General features: G+C 37.5%; 1 protein-coding gene across 1 annotated transcript; it reads right to left on the bottom strand.

Moving 5' to 3' along the window:
- Positions 1 to 1484: 1484 nt before the first annotated feature.
- Positions 1485 to 6077, bottom strand: LOC134301240 (RNA polymerase II elongation factor ELL2-like). The gene is made up of 6 exons (XM_062985859.1): positions 5969 to 6077; positions 5753 to 5855; positions 4171 to 4231; positions 3911 to 4058; positions 2945 to 2989; positions 1485 to 2839 (listed from the first exon to the last, which is right to left on the bottom strand). The coding sequence occupies exons 1-6, from the start codon at positions 5975 to 5977 to the stop codon at positions 2678 to 2680; spliced, it is 528 nt and encodes a 175-aa protein (XP_062841929.1). The 5' UTR covers positions 5978 to 6077; the 3' UTR covers positions 1485 to 2677.
- Positions 6078 to 18860: the final 12783 nt, after the last annotated feature.

The raw sequence follows: 18860 nt of genomic DNA, 5'->3' as shown, positions 1-18860 counted from the left end.
TTGATTAATTTAGGGCTTGTAATGGTGTCACAAACTTCTGCGTGTGCACATTTACATGAACAGGAGCTGAACAAAAGGGAAAGTGATGGAAATTTGCTTGCATATATTAATAACCACATAGATTTGAATTAAGGATAGCATAAGATTGAATTCAACATATTTTAGGGATAAATAAATTAATGAATAAATGTAATTTAATTATTATTATTATTATTATTATTATTATTATTATTATTATTATTATCATTATTATTATTATAAGGGTGAGCTTAGATTAAATCTTTGAGCTAAGAAAATATTTTAAGGAGAAATTAATAAATTAATAAATACATTTAATTTATAATTCTTTTTGTTATTATTATTATTATTATTATTGTTATTGTTATTATTATTATTATTATTGTTTTTATTATTGTTATTATTATCATTATTATCATTATTATCATTATTATAATTATTGTTATTCTTATTATTATTATTATTAATACTATTAAGAAAGTCCAGGGTTCGATTCCCAGGTGGAGCAATCTGGGTGAGTTTGCATGTTCTCCCCAAGATTTAATCTTTCAACATATTTTAGGGATAAATTAATTAATTAATTAATTAATAAACACATTTAATTTATTATTATTATTATTATAAGGGTGACATGGTGGCTCAGTGGGTAGCACTGTCGCCTCACAACAAAAAGGTCCAGGGTTCGATTCCCAGTTAGAGCAATCTGGGTTCTTTTTGTGTAGAATTTGCATGTTCTCCAAGCGTCCGTGTGGGTTTCCTCCGAGCTCCAGTTTCCTCCCACAGTCCAAAATTTAATGGGCAGTTGTAGCCTAGTGGTTAAGATACTGGACTAGTAATCAAAAGGTCGCTGGTTCAAGCCCCACCACTTCCAGGTTGCCACTGTTGGGCCCTTGAGCAAGGTCCTTAACCCCTAACAATATACTATCACAGTACTGTAAGTCACTTTGTATAAAGGTGCCTGCTAAATGCTAAAAATGTAAAAACATGCAGGCCTGACCATTGAAGAACAGCATGAAAGGGGGCTAACAAAGCATGCAGAGAAACAGATGGACTACAGTCAGTAATTGTAGATCTACAAAGTGCTTCTATATGGTAAGTGGAGCTGATAAAATGGACAGTGAGGGTAGAAACAAGGAGGTGGTTTTAATGTTATGGCTTATCAGTGTATATTTAGAAGAAGATGAAGATATGCTTTATTTGTCATATATACATATACAGGTGTACAGTACAATGAAATTCTTTCTTCGAATATCCCAGCTTGTTTGGAAGTTGGGATCAGAGCGCAGGGTCAGCCATCGTACGGCGCCCCTGGAGCAGACAGGGTTAAGGGCCTTGCTCAAGGACCCAACAGTGGCTGCATAGGAGAGCCTGGATTTGAACCTCCAATCTTCCGGTTGATACAACTGATACAATTTAACCCTATATAATGCATGGTCTTTTTTATTATTGTTCTTGCTTGTAAATAAAGATAACACACACAGCACTTGCAATGCACTAATATTCTATTTATTCTCAGTTGTAGTTCAGGGAAAAGGGAAAAGAGTAAGAGTGAGGTACAAGGATGTAGAGGATGTGTCCTGTTGCTGGGGATGGTGAGTTTTAATGTAAAAATGTGACAAATAAAACAAAAAAGAATCATTTATTTAAGTACGTTTAACTGGGACGAACAGAATACTGTTTCTCCTATCAATTACAGTGACACTCTTGGGGTTGGAGTTTAGAGTAGACACTGTGATAGGAGAGACAGTAGAACAATACAATAGAATATGGTAAAATGAAAGTAAAACAGTATCAAAACCTTTCCCAAATGCAGGTGTGAATGCAAAGATACACATACAGTCTGAAACAGAAACGACATGTTCAACAATTAAATACAAACTCATCTGTGTCTGGAGCATCACATTAAAAACATGTCAAATAAATCAAATATAAAAGAGACTTAAAGAAAATAGTAACGAGTTTTACAAACGTTATGATGAACAAACACAAGCCAATCATTTATTATTTGCACTTTACGATCGGAATATAAATGTACCATATTGTAAGTACTAGATACTAGATGTAGATAGTGGACGCTGTACATCTTCTTGTTCCTTTGTCGTTGGGTTAGGGCGAGCACAAGGCCCGCTTAGGCCAACTAGCCAACCTGAATTACAAGCCAGCTAGCCGGTTAAGAGACAGAGTAGCCATCTATTTACCAGAAATAGCTAGTTACTCCAGCATTTTACAGGGTCACAACAGAGGAACAAGAAATGCACTATCTATATATAGTTTAGCCACAATTACATACAGTACATATATGTTCAGATCGTAAAGAACAAATACTAAAGGAATGACGTGGATTCGTCACTGCATGACGTTTGTAATCTTAGTTGCTATGATCTTGAAGTCGTGTTTTATATTTGTTTTATTTAAGCATCTTTTCGAATGTGATCCTACAAACATGAATGACTTTGCATTTATTTGGGGAATGTGTCATAGCTATTAGAGACTGTATGTATATCTGTGTATTTACACCTGTATGGTAAAGGTTGGTACTGTTGTACTCACATAGTACAATACACTATTAATAGGGAGAATTTAACAATAATAATTTAAAGGGAACAGCATTTTAGAAAGATTAAAAAGGAAACGGGGAGGGAAGAGATTAAAACAAAGACTAAAAACATCCAGGACTGGTTTTCTCCTGGGCTCTTCTGGCTTTGGCCAGTAAGTTCTTCCTCCACCAGTGGTCAAAGTCAGCACAAAGCTTCTTGATGTAAACAAGCTTGTGGTGGAGGTAAAAGAGCCGCTCTCTCTCGCTAGTGTGATTCAGGTAGTGCTACAGGTAGATACACACAGAGACGATTCACATGTTAATAGGTTAATGGTATATTAGTATTACATTAGTATTAGTACATTAGTATTATTATTATTATTAACTTACTTCTAGCGAGTTCTGTTCACCCTGGTTGTCCTCATCATGCACTTCCTGTACAAGAAAAATACTGTAGTTAAATCTGTTTATTATGGAATAAAAAATCACAATCCAAGTACACAATAATGATCATTATAAATCAAAGCACTGCAAAGTGAAAGAAACATCTTCAAAAAGTTTCCGCACTTTTATATTTTCATTGGAAACAGTGAATGTTGGAGGAGTAGTAATTGGGCGTGTCTAAGAGACTCAGAGAGAGCTTATAGTCTGGATTTAAAGCCATCTGATTTGCACCTTTTTGAACCGCTCAAAGAAGCTTTAACGTTAATATGACACAGGGAAAAATGCTTCATAAGGTGACTATGTAGAAACGTGATGTAATTTGACTTCGAAATGTTTAATAAATAGAGTTAAAAAAGTGTGGAAACTTTTTGAAGAACGCTTGTACAACAATGAGGCATAACATTATGAGCACTGACAGGTGAAGTGAATAACACTGGGTATCTCTTCATCACGGCACCTGTTAGTAGGTGCGATATATTAGGCAGCGTAAGGATTTGAGCGAGTTTGACGAGGGCCGAATTGTGACGGCTAGACGACTGGGTCAGAGCATCTCCAAAACTGCAGCTCTTGTGGGGTGTTCCCGGTCTGCAGTGGTCAGTATATGTCAAAAGTGGTCAGTAGGTAAACCGGCGACATGGTCATGGGCGGCCAAGGCTCATTGATGCACGTGGAGAGCGAAGGCTGGCCCGTGTGGTTCAAACCAACCAAATTGCTGAAGAAGTTAATGCTGGTTCTGATAGAAAGGTTTCAGAATACACAGTGCATCACAGTTGCAGGGCTGTTTTGGCAGCCAAAGCGGGACCAACACAATATTAGGAAGGTGGTCGTAATGTTATGCCTGATCGGTGTATATAAGTGAAAGTAAGTGAACGCTCGTCTGTAAACGAGCTCGTATCTGTCTGGTGTTCCTACCTGAAACTCCATTCGTTTCGGCTCCAGATGGCAGAATGGTTCGATGCCATCGACGCGTGCATGCAGGGCGCAGTACTCTTCAGAGAGCTGTTTGTACGCTCGCATGTACTGCCGCCTCTGTGAGAGTGTCACCACTTTGGTGTATCTCCTGCATAAGAAGCAGAGAACTCACCTTAATGCTACGTGTAGGAAAGTATTAGGAGGAGTGAACTACAGTACATATAAAGCAGTTACAGTTAATAGAGAGTTAAAACACTTACAGTTTGTAACCAGGGATCACTGGGGTGGATGGCTCAGTGACCAAAGCTGTTTGTGCACTGTCTATAGGAAGAACAAAGCTGTCATGTTAGACGTTTTATTATTGCTAATACTTTACAACCTGGTTCCTTACTGTATGTTTTTATTTACAGTAAATAATCCAGTGTCCTCATAGTGGTTTATCAATAAGTGTAATGATTTTCCCACACTGAAATGTAATATACATATGACATATACACTGATCAGCCATAACATTAAAACCACCTACTTGTTTCCGTTTTATCAGCTCCACTTACCATATAGAAGCACTTTGTAGTTCTACAGTTACTGACTGTAGTCCATCTGATTCTCTGCATGCTTTGTTAGCCCTCTTTCATGCTGTTCCAATAGTCAGGACCCCCACAAGATCACCACAGAGCAGGTATTATTTAGGTGGTGGATCATTCTCAGCACTGCAGTGACACTGACATGGTGGTGGTGTGTTAGTGCGTGTTGTGCTGGTATGAGTGGATAAGACACAGCAATGCTCACAGCTAAACACCTCACTGTCACTGCTGGATTGAAAATAGTCCACCAACTAAAAATATATCCGGCCAACGGTGCCCTGTGGGCAGCATCCTGTGACCACTGATGAAGGTCTACAAGATGACCAACTCAAACAGCAGCAATAGATGAGCGATCGTCTCTGACTTTACATCAACAAGGTGGACCAACTAGGTAGGAGTGTCTAATAGAGTGGACAGTGAGTGGACACGGTATTTAAAAACTCCAGGAGCGCTGCTGTGTCTGACTCACTCATACCAGCACAACACACACTAACACACCACCACCATGTCAGTGTCACTGCAGTGCTGAGAATGATCCACCACCTAAATAATACCTGCTCTGTGGTGGTCCTGTGGGGGGTCCTGACCATTAAAGAACAGGGTGGAGCTGATGAAATGGACAGTGAGTGTAGAAACAAGGAGGTGGTTTTAATGTTATGGCTGATCAGTGTATATTTTATATATGTACATGTATTACATGTGTGTATGGGTTGTAACAACCTTAACTGTTTTATGGCTGTTCAAATGATGCTAAACTATAACTGTAATACAATGTTTAAGTTTTCCTTATTTAATGCTTATTTAAGGGCTAATCAAAGTCAAGAATTGCATTATATGATTAAAACATGACTGTGAAGGAAAAAAAAACCACCCAATCCACCCAATAAATACAGTGGTACCTCAAAAATCAACGTCAATTGAGTTTCAAGGTATTTTTCCCCATTAGGATGTATGGGAAACCTGTTAATGCGTTCCATGGTCCTTTGGAACTGCATATATTTTAGGCTAATGTAAAATAATGGGGTTGTTTTTGACACTTATACACTGAAAATAACACAAATACTGTATAAAAATGGTTGTTCATTGTTATTTTAAAATTATATAAACTAATTTAAGGCTGAACATGTCGAATTAAAAAAAAAACGTCGAGTTTAAGGGTACAAACTTCAACTTTTTAAAGATACAGCACAGTTTAAAGTGGATTAACCTGCTTTTACTGTATTATGATTGTTACACTACATAAACGCTGTTCACACACCGGCTGGTGAGAGTCGCTCTTCTTCCTCAGCATGGTGTCTTTTGCTGGGTGACTCTTCTGTATCAGCCTCCCTGCACCTCTTTGTACCTTTAGTGGTATGAATCTGGTAGCAACAACAAAATGTACTCAGCATCAAACTATAGATATGGTTTGTAAAGACAGCTTAAGATATCTGTTTAAAAAAAGCTATAAAGACATCACATGATCAGTCTTTACCTGCTCCATAGTCACTGTGTGTTCAAAACACGATCAAGTGTCACAAAGTTAAGAAAATTTGACGTTTATCTGAAATAAGGCTTGATAGCTTGATAGTGTGTCTGTCTCTCTCTGTGGTTCAGGTGAAATGTGAATTACAGCTCAGCTGCAGGTTACACTGAATCTTCGGAACGTTCGGCTGCATTGTGACATCATCGATGGTTAAAAGCCCAATACAAACTGTAGTGAACTGAATTCTATTGAAATGTATAGAAGACCAATATATGATTATAAAGCTCATTTAAATCAATAAATACACCTATTTACCTCTATCTGCTTTGTAATCTGTCCCATATTGAACTGGCATTACCAATTCCATTCACTCTTAATGGGTGTTGCGCCACCAGAAAACACTGTGTGTTAAATAATACCAACAATATCCTTTCACTCAAGAGTACACATTTAAAAGCCATAATGTATCTAAATTTGAATTGGATAAACGTACTGGAAGGATATAAAAGCCTAAATTCAGAGTGGAGTGACAATAAACAAGGAATTGTCGGCAAAAGTGACATTAATCTTTGCTTATCTACTTCATCTACAAACAGAATGAAGTTGAACACCACTGCCTAATAATGTAGGTATCCATATGTTTAATGTTTCATGTATTTAATCTACGTGTACATAAAATACATACATTCATTCATTCATTGTCTGTTTTACCACCACTATTTCACAGAGGTAGCCTAGTGGTTAAGGAACTGAACTAGTAATCAGAAGGTTGCCGGTTCAAGCCCCACAGCAAGCCCTACCACCGCCAAGTTGCCACTGTTGGGCCCCTGAGCAAGGCCTTTAACCCTTGTATTCAGTCATTACTGTAAGTCGCTTTGGATAAAAGCGTTTGCTAAATACTGCAAATGAATGTAATGTATGTAAATGTATGATTCAGGAAACATCCCGGACAAGTCACCAATCTATCACAGGAATACATACAATTATAATATAAACTTTATATAATGCATTTTTTAATTTCCTTCAACAAACACAATTTCTTGTAAATAAATTATTTCTAATTGGCGGCTACATTTATGCTGGGATCCATTGTAAACAGGCCCAACAATATCAATAATATTTCTATACTGTATATAATATTATTTATTTAATATTGTTATTTTAAATGTGAAAAATAATCACATGAATTGCACACCTTTTATTAATTCTGGACCATTACACTATCTTTAAACCACCTCATTTTATTATTTTCTCTACCAGTCCCCTTTTTTAACTTTTCTAAATTGTTGTTCCCTGTCAAATAATTTCTACTTTTTTTTTTTGTTAAATTCTCCCTATCAATAGTATATTTTACTGTGAGTACAACAGTACCAAACCTTTCCCATACAGGTGTAAATGCATAAATACACATACAGTCTTTAATAGTTATGACACATTCAAGTCATTCATGTTTGTAGTATGACGTTTGAAAAGATGTCTAAATAAAACTTATTTTTATTATATAAAAATAAATATAAAATACGACTTCAAGATCATAGCAACTAATGCCTAGTTCACACTACACGATTTTTGCCCTGATTTTCGCTCGCCGACTGGTTGGCGCTAGATTTGGGAGCAACTCGGCGTTTGCTCGGCGATCGAAACTCGGCTCTCAATCGCTATGTGTGAACTACTCAACAACACGACCCGAGCGGCTCGCTGAGCGCTCGGCGACCGAAGCGAGATCTCTAGCATGCCAGATATCTGAATCTGAGTTGCCCGACTGGCGATGAGTGCTGTGTCGAACAGCCAATGAGAACGCAAGAGTGTAAAAAGGTGGGACAGGGGCGTAATATAGTTTATATAAGAATACATCAGCATACACACAAGTTTTACAGTATTTCTGATCTGATCGTTCTCTACATAACATAACACCAACATTGCATTGCAAAAATATGTATTAACCTCCAACTCACTATAGAACAATCCAAGCAAAATCCACTCAGATTCATTGATTTTTTCTCCCTGTTTTTACGCTGAACAAACTTTAATCGCTCGCTACTTGTTGACGTGCATTTTTGGACGTGGTATCATTAAACATTTCATCACTTCTCGCGTTTGTTTTCGTGACAGAACGTAGTTTGGGAGACCAAAGAAGCTCGCCTGCAATTCCAGTTGGTGATAGGTGGTGTAGTGTGAAACCTCCTATCCCTGATCAGTCATGTAGTGTGAAATACACACCGACTTGAAAGACTCCCGATTACAAGAGATCCAATGTGGAGTGTGGACTGTACAGCGACCTGACGACTTGGAAAGTCGTGTAGTGTGAACTTGGCATAAGATACCAAACGTAATCCACGTCATTCCTTTAGTATTTGATTTTTTATAATCTGAACAAATGTGTATAAAATTGTAGCTACGAAGAATTTAGTGTAATTTAAGAGTAAAGTATATGATATATTTCTGATGTTGTACTGATGTTTTTTTTTTAGATAGTGCACTTCTTGTTCCTCTGTTGTGACCTTGTAAAATGCTACTCTGTCTCTTAACTTGCTAGCTAATTCGTAATTCAGGTTGGCTAGTTGGTTTATGCCTAGTTCCCCACTACACGATTTTTGCCCTGATTTTAGCTCGTCCGACTGGTCACCGCTAGATTTGGCAGCTCGGGAGCACCTCGGCTTTGCTCTCGGTCGCTATGTGTGAACTGCTGAAGATAATGATAATGATAACGCAAGATACGGGGTTTGGAAACCTGTGGTGGGAGTGTAAAAACGTGAGACAGGGACATAATCTATCAGAATACATCGGTATACACTCAAGTTTTACAGTATTTGTAACCTTATCGTCCACGCCAAACCATAATACCCACGCTGCACTGCAAAAATATATTTATTAACCTCCAAATCACGGTTCGTAATCCGAAATTTGTTCGTACGTTGAGTGGAAAAAGATCGTTCGTAACCCAAAATGTTAATATGGTAAACCGTTTGTAACTCAAGGGTCGACTGGATATGGTTTGCTTAATCAGATCTTTTCTTATAACACACATTTAGTTTTAGTCTTAAAGCACAGTGACTGTTAAACAGAAATCCAAGGCCCATTAAAAACTCATTCTCTAGAAGCACTGCTACAATACTGATAAAAAAAAAAATCTATCAACCTTGGAAATGTTAATAGATAATGACAGTATAACTAGGCCACCTTTGATGGATTGACTCTTAATGTAAGTACCTTCCTCTACACATCCATTGAGGCCAAGCAAGACTAGTCAATTAGTCGAGTAATCTGTTTTATAAAAATGCCCAAAGTGTTTTAGTAATGCCCATTGTTACAGAGGGTTTTCCCAAGACTTAGGGCCCAACGGTGGCAACTAGGCTGTGGTGGGAATTGAACCGGCATCGTTCTGATTACTAATCCTTGTAGGGCATCATTTAAGTATTTGTTTATGTACTTACACTGGGAACATTCATTCATTCATTCATTCATTTTCTTATCCGCTTATCCTATTAGGGTCACTTTGGTGCTGGAGCCTATCCCAGCTTTTCAATGGGCGCAAGGCACACAGTAACATGGCAGACACACATACGCACACACACAAACACATACACACACCCATTCACTTATAGGGCAATTCAGTGTCTCCAATTAACCTGACTGCATGTTTTTGGACTGTAGGAGAAAACCCACACAGACACGGGGAGAACATGCAAACTCCGAACAGAAAAGACCCGGACCGCCCTGCCTAGGGATCAAACCCAGGACCTTCTTGCTGTGGAGCGACGGTGCTACCCACTAAGCCATCGTGTCGCCCTACACTGGGAACAGTTTAGCCTAATCCAAACAGGTCCCCAGGACCCTGATGCTGTACCACGCTTGGATACATTACATGCCAACACCCGCCCCCCTCCATCCCAAACCAAACTTTCAAAAGCAAAAACATGGTCACCTTATGTTTAGTACAGGGAAAAGTACATTTAGTAGCCCTTATTTCAGGTAGCATTACCTGTTAGCATTAGCCATGTCACCTTGTGTCACCTGGTAGCTGAATAGTTTTAGTGAATGCTAGCCAATTAGCAGATAAATAGCAATTCAGCTAAACCTAAATATGAAATTTTAGCTTTTGGATTTGTTGGAGAATTACAGGGAGTTTTTGTTTTAGATGATAGTGATGACTAGCAATGACCATTCTACAACCCTTAATCAGAAAAAGTTGGGACAGTATGGAAAATGCAAATAAAATAAAAACACAGTGTTCCATATATTTACTTTGTTTATTTGATTGCAGACAGGATGAACCTGAGATATTTCATGTTTTATCTGCTCAACTTCATTTCATTTGGTAATAAAGATCCATTCCTGCATTTCAGACCTGCAACACATTCCAAAAAAGTTGGGATGGGGGCAATTTAGGGCTAGTAATGAGGTGAAAAAACTAAATAAAGATGTGATACCAAACAGGTGATTGTAATCATGGTTGTAATCAAGATTGAAAGGGATTTGCATATTTCTCCCTCTACAGTGCATAATATCATTAAACCATTCAAGGAATCGGGAGGAATTTCAGTGTATAAAGGCCAAGGGTGCAAGCTTAAGCTGAACGCCCATGAGCTTTGATCCCTCAGACGGCACTGCATCAAGAACCGCCACTCAACAATAGCTGATATAACCACATGGGTGAGGAATTACTTTAGCAAACCTTTTGTCAAGCACTACAATACAGAGTTACATGCACAAATGCCACTTAAAACTTTACTGTGCAAAAAAGAAGTCTTTATATAAACCATGTCCAGAAGTGGCATCGACCTCTCTGGGCTCTGAGGCATCCAGGATGGACCATCACACAGTGGAAACGTGTATTGTGGTCAGATGAATCAGCATTCCAGGTCTTTTTTTGGAAAAAAACGGACGCCGTGTGCTCCAGACAGAAGACTTAAAGGACCATCCAGACTGTTATCAGGAACAAGTCCAAAAGTCAGGGTCTGTCATGGTATGAGGTCGTGTCAGTGCCCTTGGTAAAGGTCATTTACACTCTGTGATGCAGCATTAATGCAGAAAAGTACATTGAGATCTTAGAGCAACATGTGCTGCCTTCAAGACGTCATCTTTTCCAGGGACGTCCATGCATTTTTCAACAAGACGATGCAAAATCACAGTGCCCAAATGTCTTTTAAGTGTGGTGAAAAAGAATGGCAACATTACAAAGTGGTAAATGCTTTACTGTCCCAACTTTTTTTGGAATGTGTTGCAGGCCTGAAATGCAGGAATGGATGTTTATTAATAAATGAAATGAAGTTGAGCAGATAAAACATGAAATATCTCAAGTTCATCCTGTCTGCAATCAAATAAAAGTCAAAGTAAATGTAAGAGTCTCTGTGTTTTTTTTTATTTTATTTTATTTTTATTTGCTTTTTCCATGCCGTCCCAACTTTTTCTGATTTGGGGTTGTAGTTGTTTTAACTGTTTACAAAAATTTTATTGAGTTAAGAGGTACATTAACTGATTTCACATCAGCTAAACTATTTAAACAGACTGGTTAAGACTTCATTAACCAAATCCTTTTCTGGCTAATAGGGAGAAAAGAGTAGAAAAAACGCTTGAGCAGCTTGCTCTCTCTCTCATTGAGTGGTGGAAAAAAGAGGATTAGCCGGAGTGAATAGCCTCCTGTTGTAAGTTCTCCTGCATAATTCAAGTCAGAAGTGATTAATTATTCAGTGGAGTACATATTTGTCTTGGTAATTTTATATCTGAAACCGTGATAATGTTTGAATTAATCATGGGAATCGTTGGCTTTGATTCGGTCCATCTAGCACCACATCCAGCTGCACGAGGCTCCTTAACCCGCCGCTGAGGAAGCATATGCTTGTTTTTTTCACACAAGGAAGGGGCGAAGTCTCTGAGGAGCGCCCCAACAAAAGGGACACAATATCGGCCTCTCAGACGCATGCGATGACTTAAACGTTCCATTGTGTTGGTCTAAATGGGAGTCTATTGTGCGGCCCGGTGCAAGAGGCGAGGCTGTGTTGTCCATTAGCCACATGATTAAGCAGATGACACGGTGGGGCCGCGCTAGGTAAATAAAAGCAGCCTTCTGCTACTTCCTGTGCCGCGACACATGGCGGAGGCCTCAGAAAGATCCGCCAGGCCGGGCCGGCCGAGCCGGATCACGACAGCTGAGTGAAAAGAGAGAGAGGGGAGCTTGATTAAAAAAGCATGAATAACACAGTCATGGTCCGTGTCAGGTGTTAAGTATCTCATTGGCCAATTTGCATGTCAAAAGAGAAGTTTGTGACACTCGTTTCATCTGTGAACGTGTGTGTAAGTCGTGTGATGGGCATTTTCACACTCGCAGCTTTGAAATGTGACATTTTAAACTGTAACATTAAAAAAAATTATAAATGAACCACCAATTTCGTTTTGTAAAATAAATAAATAAACCACCAATTTTGTTTTGTTAAATAAATAAATTAATCACTAATTTTGTTTTGGTGAATAAATAAATCATTAATTTTTTTTTTAATTAATTAATGTGTTAATAAATTAATGAATACATAAATAATATTAAAAACCTAAATAATAAATAAATTGTTAAATAAATAAACCACCAATTATGTTTTGTCAAATAAGTACATAAGTAAACAAATAAACCAACAATTTATTTTGGTTGAATAAATAAATACATAAAAACCAAATCGTAAAATTTTTTTATAATAAATAAATTAATTAACATGTTAATAAATAAATAAATAAATAAATAAATAAATAAATAAATAAATAAATACATAAATAAATAAATAATTAAAACAAAAAATTAAACTTAAGATATAGAAGAGATAAATAAATAAAAATGTAATGGGTTTAAGAAAGTATCTGTCAGTTAGTTATAAGGTTTTGTTTTTCTTTGTGCATTGTCTTTCTATTAAAGGCAGAAAGGGCGGCTCGATGGGTAGCACTGTCGCCTCACAGCAAGGAGGTCCTGTGTTCGATCCCCAGGTGGGGCGGTCCGGGTCCTTTCTGTGTGGAGTTTGCATGTTCTCCCCATGCCTTAACATGACGTTAAAATCCTAATAAACAAACAAACAAACAATTAAAGGCAGAAATAACCACTGGAAAGAATCAACAATCTAAAGCAAAAAAAAAAAGCACAGATGCCATAAAAAATCAGGTCTGTAAGCAATTACAGGTCCAGAGAATTTACAGCTCAAGCTTGAAGCTTTGTTGTGACCATTTTATGGTCACTGACCAAAACAGCTTCATGACAAAAATTGTCGCCTTTACAAAATACACTCATGCACACTTACACACATATATACACAAACACAAGCTAAAAAACATTAGTATTTGGACACCTGGCCATTAAGACATGTTGTTGGACATTTTAAAACAAGTTCTATTAAATAGAGTGTTCTCTATGTGATCTATTCGACTATAGGAACAGCCACTCTTGTGAGACTCTTGATTACAAGGTGTGTCTTAATACTTGCCCATATAGTGTACCAGTTGGCTCTAAAATATTTGTTGCTTTTTAAATAAAATTGTTTTGATATTATCAAGCCAGTAGATGCATCATTCTGGCCTAGATTAAGCAGTAACTGAGGTTTAATGCATGAATATATTAATAAATAAATATATAAACCAAATTAAATTATTGTATTAATTAGACAATTAACTAAATGAACAATGGGCATAAATATTTATTCATTATTTTATTTAGATACAAATAATATATGCTAAAAACAGCACAATATTATTATTATTATTATTATAATACATTTTTATTATAATAATTATTATTATTATTATACATTTTTATTTTATTTATTTTTTCTTTTTAATTTTATTATTATTATTATTATTATTATTATTATTATTATTATTATTATTATTATTATTATTATTATTATTATCATTATTATTATTATTATTATTATTACCTTGCTTGTCTATCATTTATCTACTTGTCATTGTTTACAAGCTCTCCGAGGCATTCTCCTTGGGCAGGCTTATTTAATAGGGCTGTAAGTATTGTCATTCTAGTTTTAATGATGATGAGAGGCTAACCTTAGCGTGCTCTTGTCTGTTCCTTCCCAGCTCTCCGTCATGGGACATTCAGGTAACTAATCTGCCTTTAAATATGTCTCCAAGGGAACGATGCTAATTAGCACCGAAATTTACTGCCTTCACTTTTATTGACTTGTCCTACTTCTCCGATAATTAACTAATGAGTGAGCTAATGAGCTATGTCATTCACTCATGCTGCTCAATTAAAGTACAGAATCAATTATTGAAAATAGTTTTGCATTTCCTTCACCTCACATTACATGGACAAGCGCCGGATTCATGGTGTAGGAACAAATCTGAAGATGTGGGATGTCTTGTTTTCATAACCTCCTTGTTTCTACACTCACTGTCCATTTTATCAGCTCCACCATATACTGTAGAAGCATTTTGTAGTTCTACAGTTACTGACTGTAGTCCATCTGTTTCTCTACATACTTTTTATCCCCCTTTCATGCTGTTCTTGAATGGTCAGGACCACCACAGAGCAGGTATTATTTAGGTGGTGGATCATTCTCAGCACTGCAGTGACAATGACATGGTGGTGGTGTGTTAGTGTGTGTTGTGCTGGTATGAGTGGATCAGAGTTTTTAAATACTGTGTCCACTCACTGTCCACTCTATTAGACACGCCTACCTAGTTGGTCCACCTTGTAGATGTAAAGTCAGAGATGATCGCTCATCTATTGCTGTTGTTTGAGTTTATCAGTGGTCTATGTCAGTGTCACTGCAGTGCTGAATGATCCACCACCCAAATAATACCTGCTCTGTAGTGGTCCTGGGAGAGTCCCGTTGACAATAACCTCTGTCTTAGTACACGCACTTAAATGTTTACGCTGTTTCACAATCAGGGAATTACTTTTTACCAAGGCAGATGTTCAGTCCATTGATCTGTAGCTGTGTCAATGCTTCATGGTGTGAAATGCAAACACTCCCTCTGCAGCAGTAACAGCATCTTCTGTGTTACCCGGTCTTTACCTGACAAACTCTTTCTCTCCTTTAGCTGCAGTTTTGTTTTTTTTGCTAAACTGGCATCTTTATTTAACAGTGGCACGTTGCAGGTCATGCCTTCAGCTTTTACAAGGACCTCGACCGAGACAAAAAAAAACCTGAGATTTGTTCTATAATTCATTCATCTTGGGTATTTTTTTAAAGAAGTGCGAAAAGCCGGGACCTAAAGAGAAAGGTGAAATCAGTGCAGGTGAATTGGTAACAGGTGATGGTTTCCCAGCTAATATGGGTCAGGGTTCAGTACTTCATGAGATAACTGTCAGTCAAAAAGAACATTTCCCAATTAAAAAAATGCAAAAATGTAGGTCACCATCTACCGTACTTAATATTGTTAAAATATTAAGGAAATCTTAATTAAGGAAAACATGAATGTGCGTGATCTTTGAGCCGCCTGGCAATATTCCATATACATTTCTTAAGCTAATGAGTTGGGAGTACTTTGGGAAGTTATTGTCATTTAACATGGGTCGCCGCTGCATCAAGAGAAAGCCGTCATCAATTCTATTCAGAAACGTTGCCAAATTCTCTGGGTTTTGTTTTGTTTGTTTATTGGGATTTTAACGTCATGTTTTGGTTAAATTCATGACAGGATCGGTAGTTACTCATTACACAAGATTCATCAGTTCACAAGGTTATATTGAACACAGTCTTGGACAATTTTGTATCTCCTATTCACCTCACTTGCATGTCTTTAGACTGTGGGAGGAAACCGGAGCACCCGAAGAAAACCCACGCAGACACGGGGGGACCATGCAAACTCCACACAGAAAGGACCTAGACTGCCCCACCTGGGGATCGAACCCTGGACCTTCTTGCTGTGGGGCGACAGTGCTACCCACTTAGCCACTGCGCCTCCCTCTATGGGTTTTTAGCTCACCTCAGATGACCTAAAGACAGCGAGTCCATGTTCCAGCTTGTCTTTGGGAAAAAGAGGCATCAGTTGTCCATGCCAAAGACAAAAGGACCACAGCGAATTATACAAAAGCCAGTATCTGTCATGGTACGGTATAGTTTGAATTTCAGCTCTGCTACCGGTCAACTGGGTGCCCCTTAGCAGGCACAATTGGCCACTAGTCTGCTGGGTGGAAAAAGACCAAACTAAACAGGGGTGGGGTGGGGTCTGAGGTGCCTGTATAGAAGTGGAGGAACGGGGAGATCAGTGTGCGACTCTCAGTGCTCAAGACTGGCCTAATGCGCAAATTCATCAAAGTATGGGCAAATAAGAAGTGCTCAGTGGCAGCAAATATATCCTTTTTGGATGGGATCGGGGTCCCCAGGAGTGGAATACTAATTGGCTTTAAAAAATTAGGAGAAAAATGAAAAAAAAATTAATAATAATAATAAAAAATAAAATAAATAAATAATACAATAACAATAAATAAATAAAATTAATAATAATAATAATGATAATAATAATAATAATAATAGTAAAATGCTACCAAATAACATAGTAAAAAAGCATTTCTATTAAAATAATGATTTTATCTAATAAAGAACGCTCTGTAAGCTACTATGGTAATGCAGGCTCTGTTTGTATCTCTGTAACATCGTGCACACTGAGGCGTTGACAATGCTTGTATGTAAACAGTGCATTAAACAACTAATCCAGAGCTCTGTGAAAACACTGGCTTCATTAAAGCAAAATAATTAGACGGTCTCATTCCCATGTGCTTTCACAGATAATCAACTCTGTGTCTCATTGTTCCAGTCCACACATCATCATCCACCTCAATTATGTTTATAGCAAAATCAATGCACTAATGCACCGTGCTGATATTTCTGCTATGGAACATTTTGAGTTTGTATTCTACATCTCGTCCAGCTTGTATTACTGTGATCTCTGTGTCTTAGTATTTTCCTATGCACTGTGTTCTCTTTAAAAATGCCTGTTGTAAGGGACTACACTCTCAGTATTGAAAGTACAACAATGTAGACTTGTTTGTCTTTATGATGGTACCCTTATTTATACCTTTAGTTTGTGGAGTTGTACCTTAAATGACTAAGGTAAACAGATAAGGTACGAAAGTTAAGAGGGCTCGTTGGAGCAGTGTATAGCACTGTCCCCTCACAGCAAGCAGGGTCCTTTTTGTTTTGAGTTGCATGTTTTCCTTGTGTCCATGTGGGTTTTCTCTGAGAGCTCCAGTTTACACCCAGCCAATTGAATGCCTAGCTCACTACACAATTTCTGCCCTGATTTTTGCTCGCCGACTGGTCGGCGCTAGATTTGCCGGCTCGGGAGCAACTCGGCGTTCGCTCAGCGATCGAAATTCGGCTCTCAATCGTATGTGTGAACTACTCAACAACTCGATCCAAGCGGCTCGCCGAGCATTTGACAAGCGCTCGACGACTGAAGAGATATATTCAGCTTGTCGAATATCTGGATCTGAGTTGTCCAACTGGCAATGAGTGCTATGTAAATACACACCGACTTGAAAGACTCTCGATTACAGGAGATCCAGTTGTGTAGTGTGAACTGTACAGCGACCTGAAGACTAAGTGTGTGTGTGTGTGTGTGAATGTCTGGCAACTTGTCTGGGGTGTTTCCTAACTTTCGCCCCATGAATTAGACCCACTGCTGCCCTGACCAGAATAAAAAAGTAGTTTAAAACGGTAACAGATGAATAAATGAATGAATGAATTTATGATTATTATTATTATTGTTATTATTATTATTATTATTATTATTATTATTACTGTTATTATTATTATTATTATTATTATTATTATTATTATTACTGTTATTATTATTATTATCATTATTACTAAATGTATTATTATTTGAGCTACTAATAAATGACGCTAGACTGCTATCGCTGGGTTCCAAAGTTCGGATTCTCAGCAGTGCTACTGGCCAGGTTGGTGTCTACACAGACATGATTGGCTATGTTTAAAATAAAAATAAATAATTATATAAATAAATAAATACATGAATAAATAAGTACATAAATAATAATAACAATAACCAATTTGAAGAAAGAAATCCAAATATACAATATAAACTGTATTTTTGTTACAGCTTTCCCCAATAACCTAGCAAATAATTACAGGCCAACCATGGTTTGGTTCTACCTATATTATTGGAGCTATGAGTAAATAAAATAAAAAAATAAAAAAACTCTTATCTAAAATCCTGATTATCTAAAGCACATAAATATAACAGCAAATTGTGAATATACTAATATTCAGTAGTCACACAGTAACCTATTTTTAAAATGTACATATTTTTCATACATTGGATTATGGGAACACTATACCCCTCACTTGCTTAGAGAAATGTTACTCTATAAGTGCAACCTTCACCATTATGTATGCACCTTTCGGTCCAGCTGATCCGAAACACTTTAATTCAGGTAAATGTCAGCGTGGAAGTATGCATGCATACAGCTTATAATGTATTCCACCAGCAGCTGGAATAGAATAAGAAATAGAAAGGATGGAAGGGGGGTGGTCAGGACTAAAAGTCCTCTTTCCCCCCTTTTAGAATCCTGAACCGTGGCACTATAAAACCCCTCCTGGATAATTGAGGCATTAAACACGCCTATATTTTTTGCTTAATTAATAATTCATTTAATGAGAGGATAAGGCCATAAAAATCACTAATTAAAATGCCCAGAATCATCGGAGTGGCGCTTTAATTCATGCACTAACAACACCGACTGTTCTTAGTTTTTTTCTTATTTGGATTGTATCAATATTCTAATAATATTGGGTACACCAGAGGTCCTGATGGTGTGCTGGGTGGCGCTGAGAGAATGTGACAAGCTTGCAGAAAGATGCAAAAGCCAAAGACATAAAACATGTTCTGACAGCATCCTTGGAGAGCATCCCAGCAGACTTTGTTGCTTTAAATCAGGGAA

The sequence above is a fragment of the Trichomycterus rosablanca genome, chromosome 23, assembly GCF_030014385.1.
Source record: "Trichomycterus rosablanca isolate fTriRos1 chromosome 23, fTriRos1.hap1, whole genome shotgun sequence".
NCBI classification, from domain to species: domain Eukaryota; kingdom Metazoa; phylum Chordata; class Actinopteri; order Siluriformes; family Trichomycteridae; genus Trichomycterus; species Trichomycterus rosablanca.
Note: the sequence above shows the minus strand (reverse complement) of the source record. Positions and strands in the feature narration are given on the sequence as shown.

Excerpts from the sequence above, each read along its gene's own strand:
- LOC134301240 (XM_062985859.1), bottom strand. Across the intron at positions 4,059-4,170 it reads GTGATCCCTGGTTACAAACT|GAGATACACCAAAGTGGTGA; the intron begins GTAAGTGTTTTA and ends CTTCTTATGCAG. Across the intron at positions 2,990-3,910 it reads CGAAACGAATGGAGTTTCAG|GAAGTGCATGATGAGGACAA; the intron begins GTAGGAACACCA and ends TTTCTTGTACAG.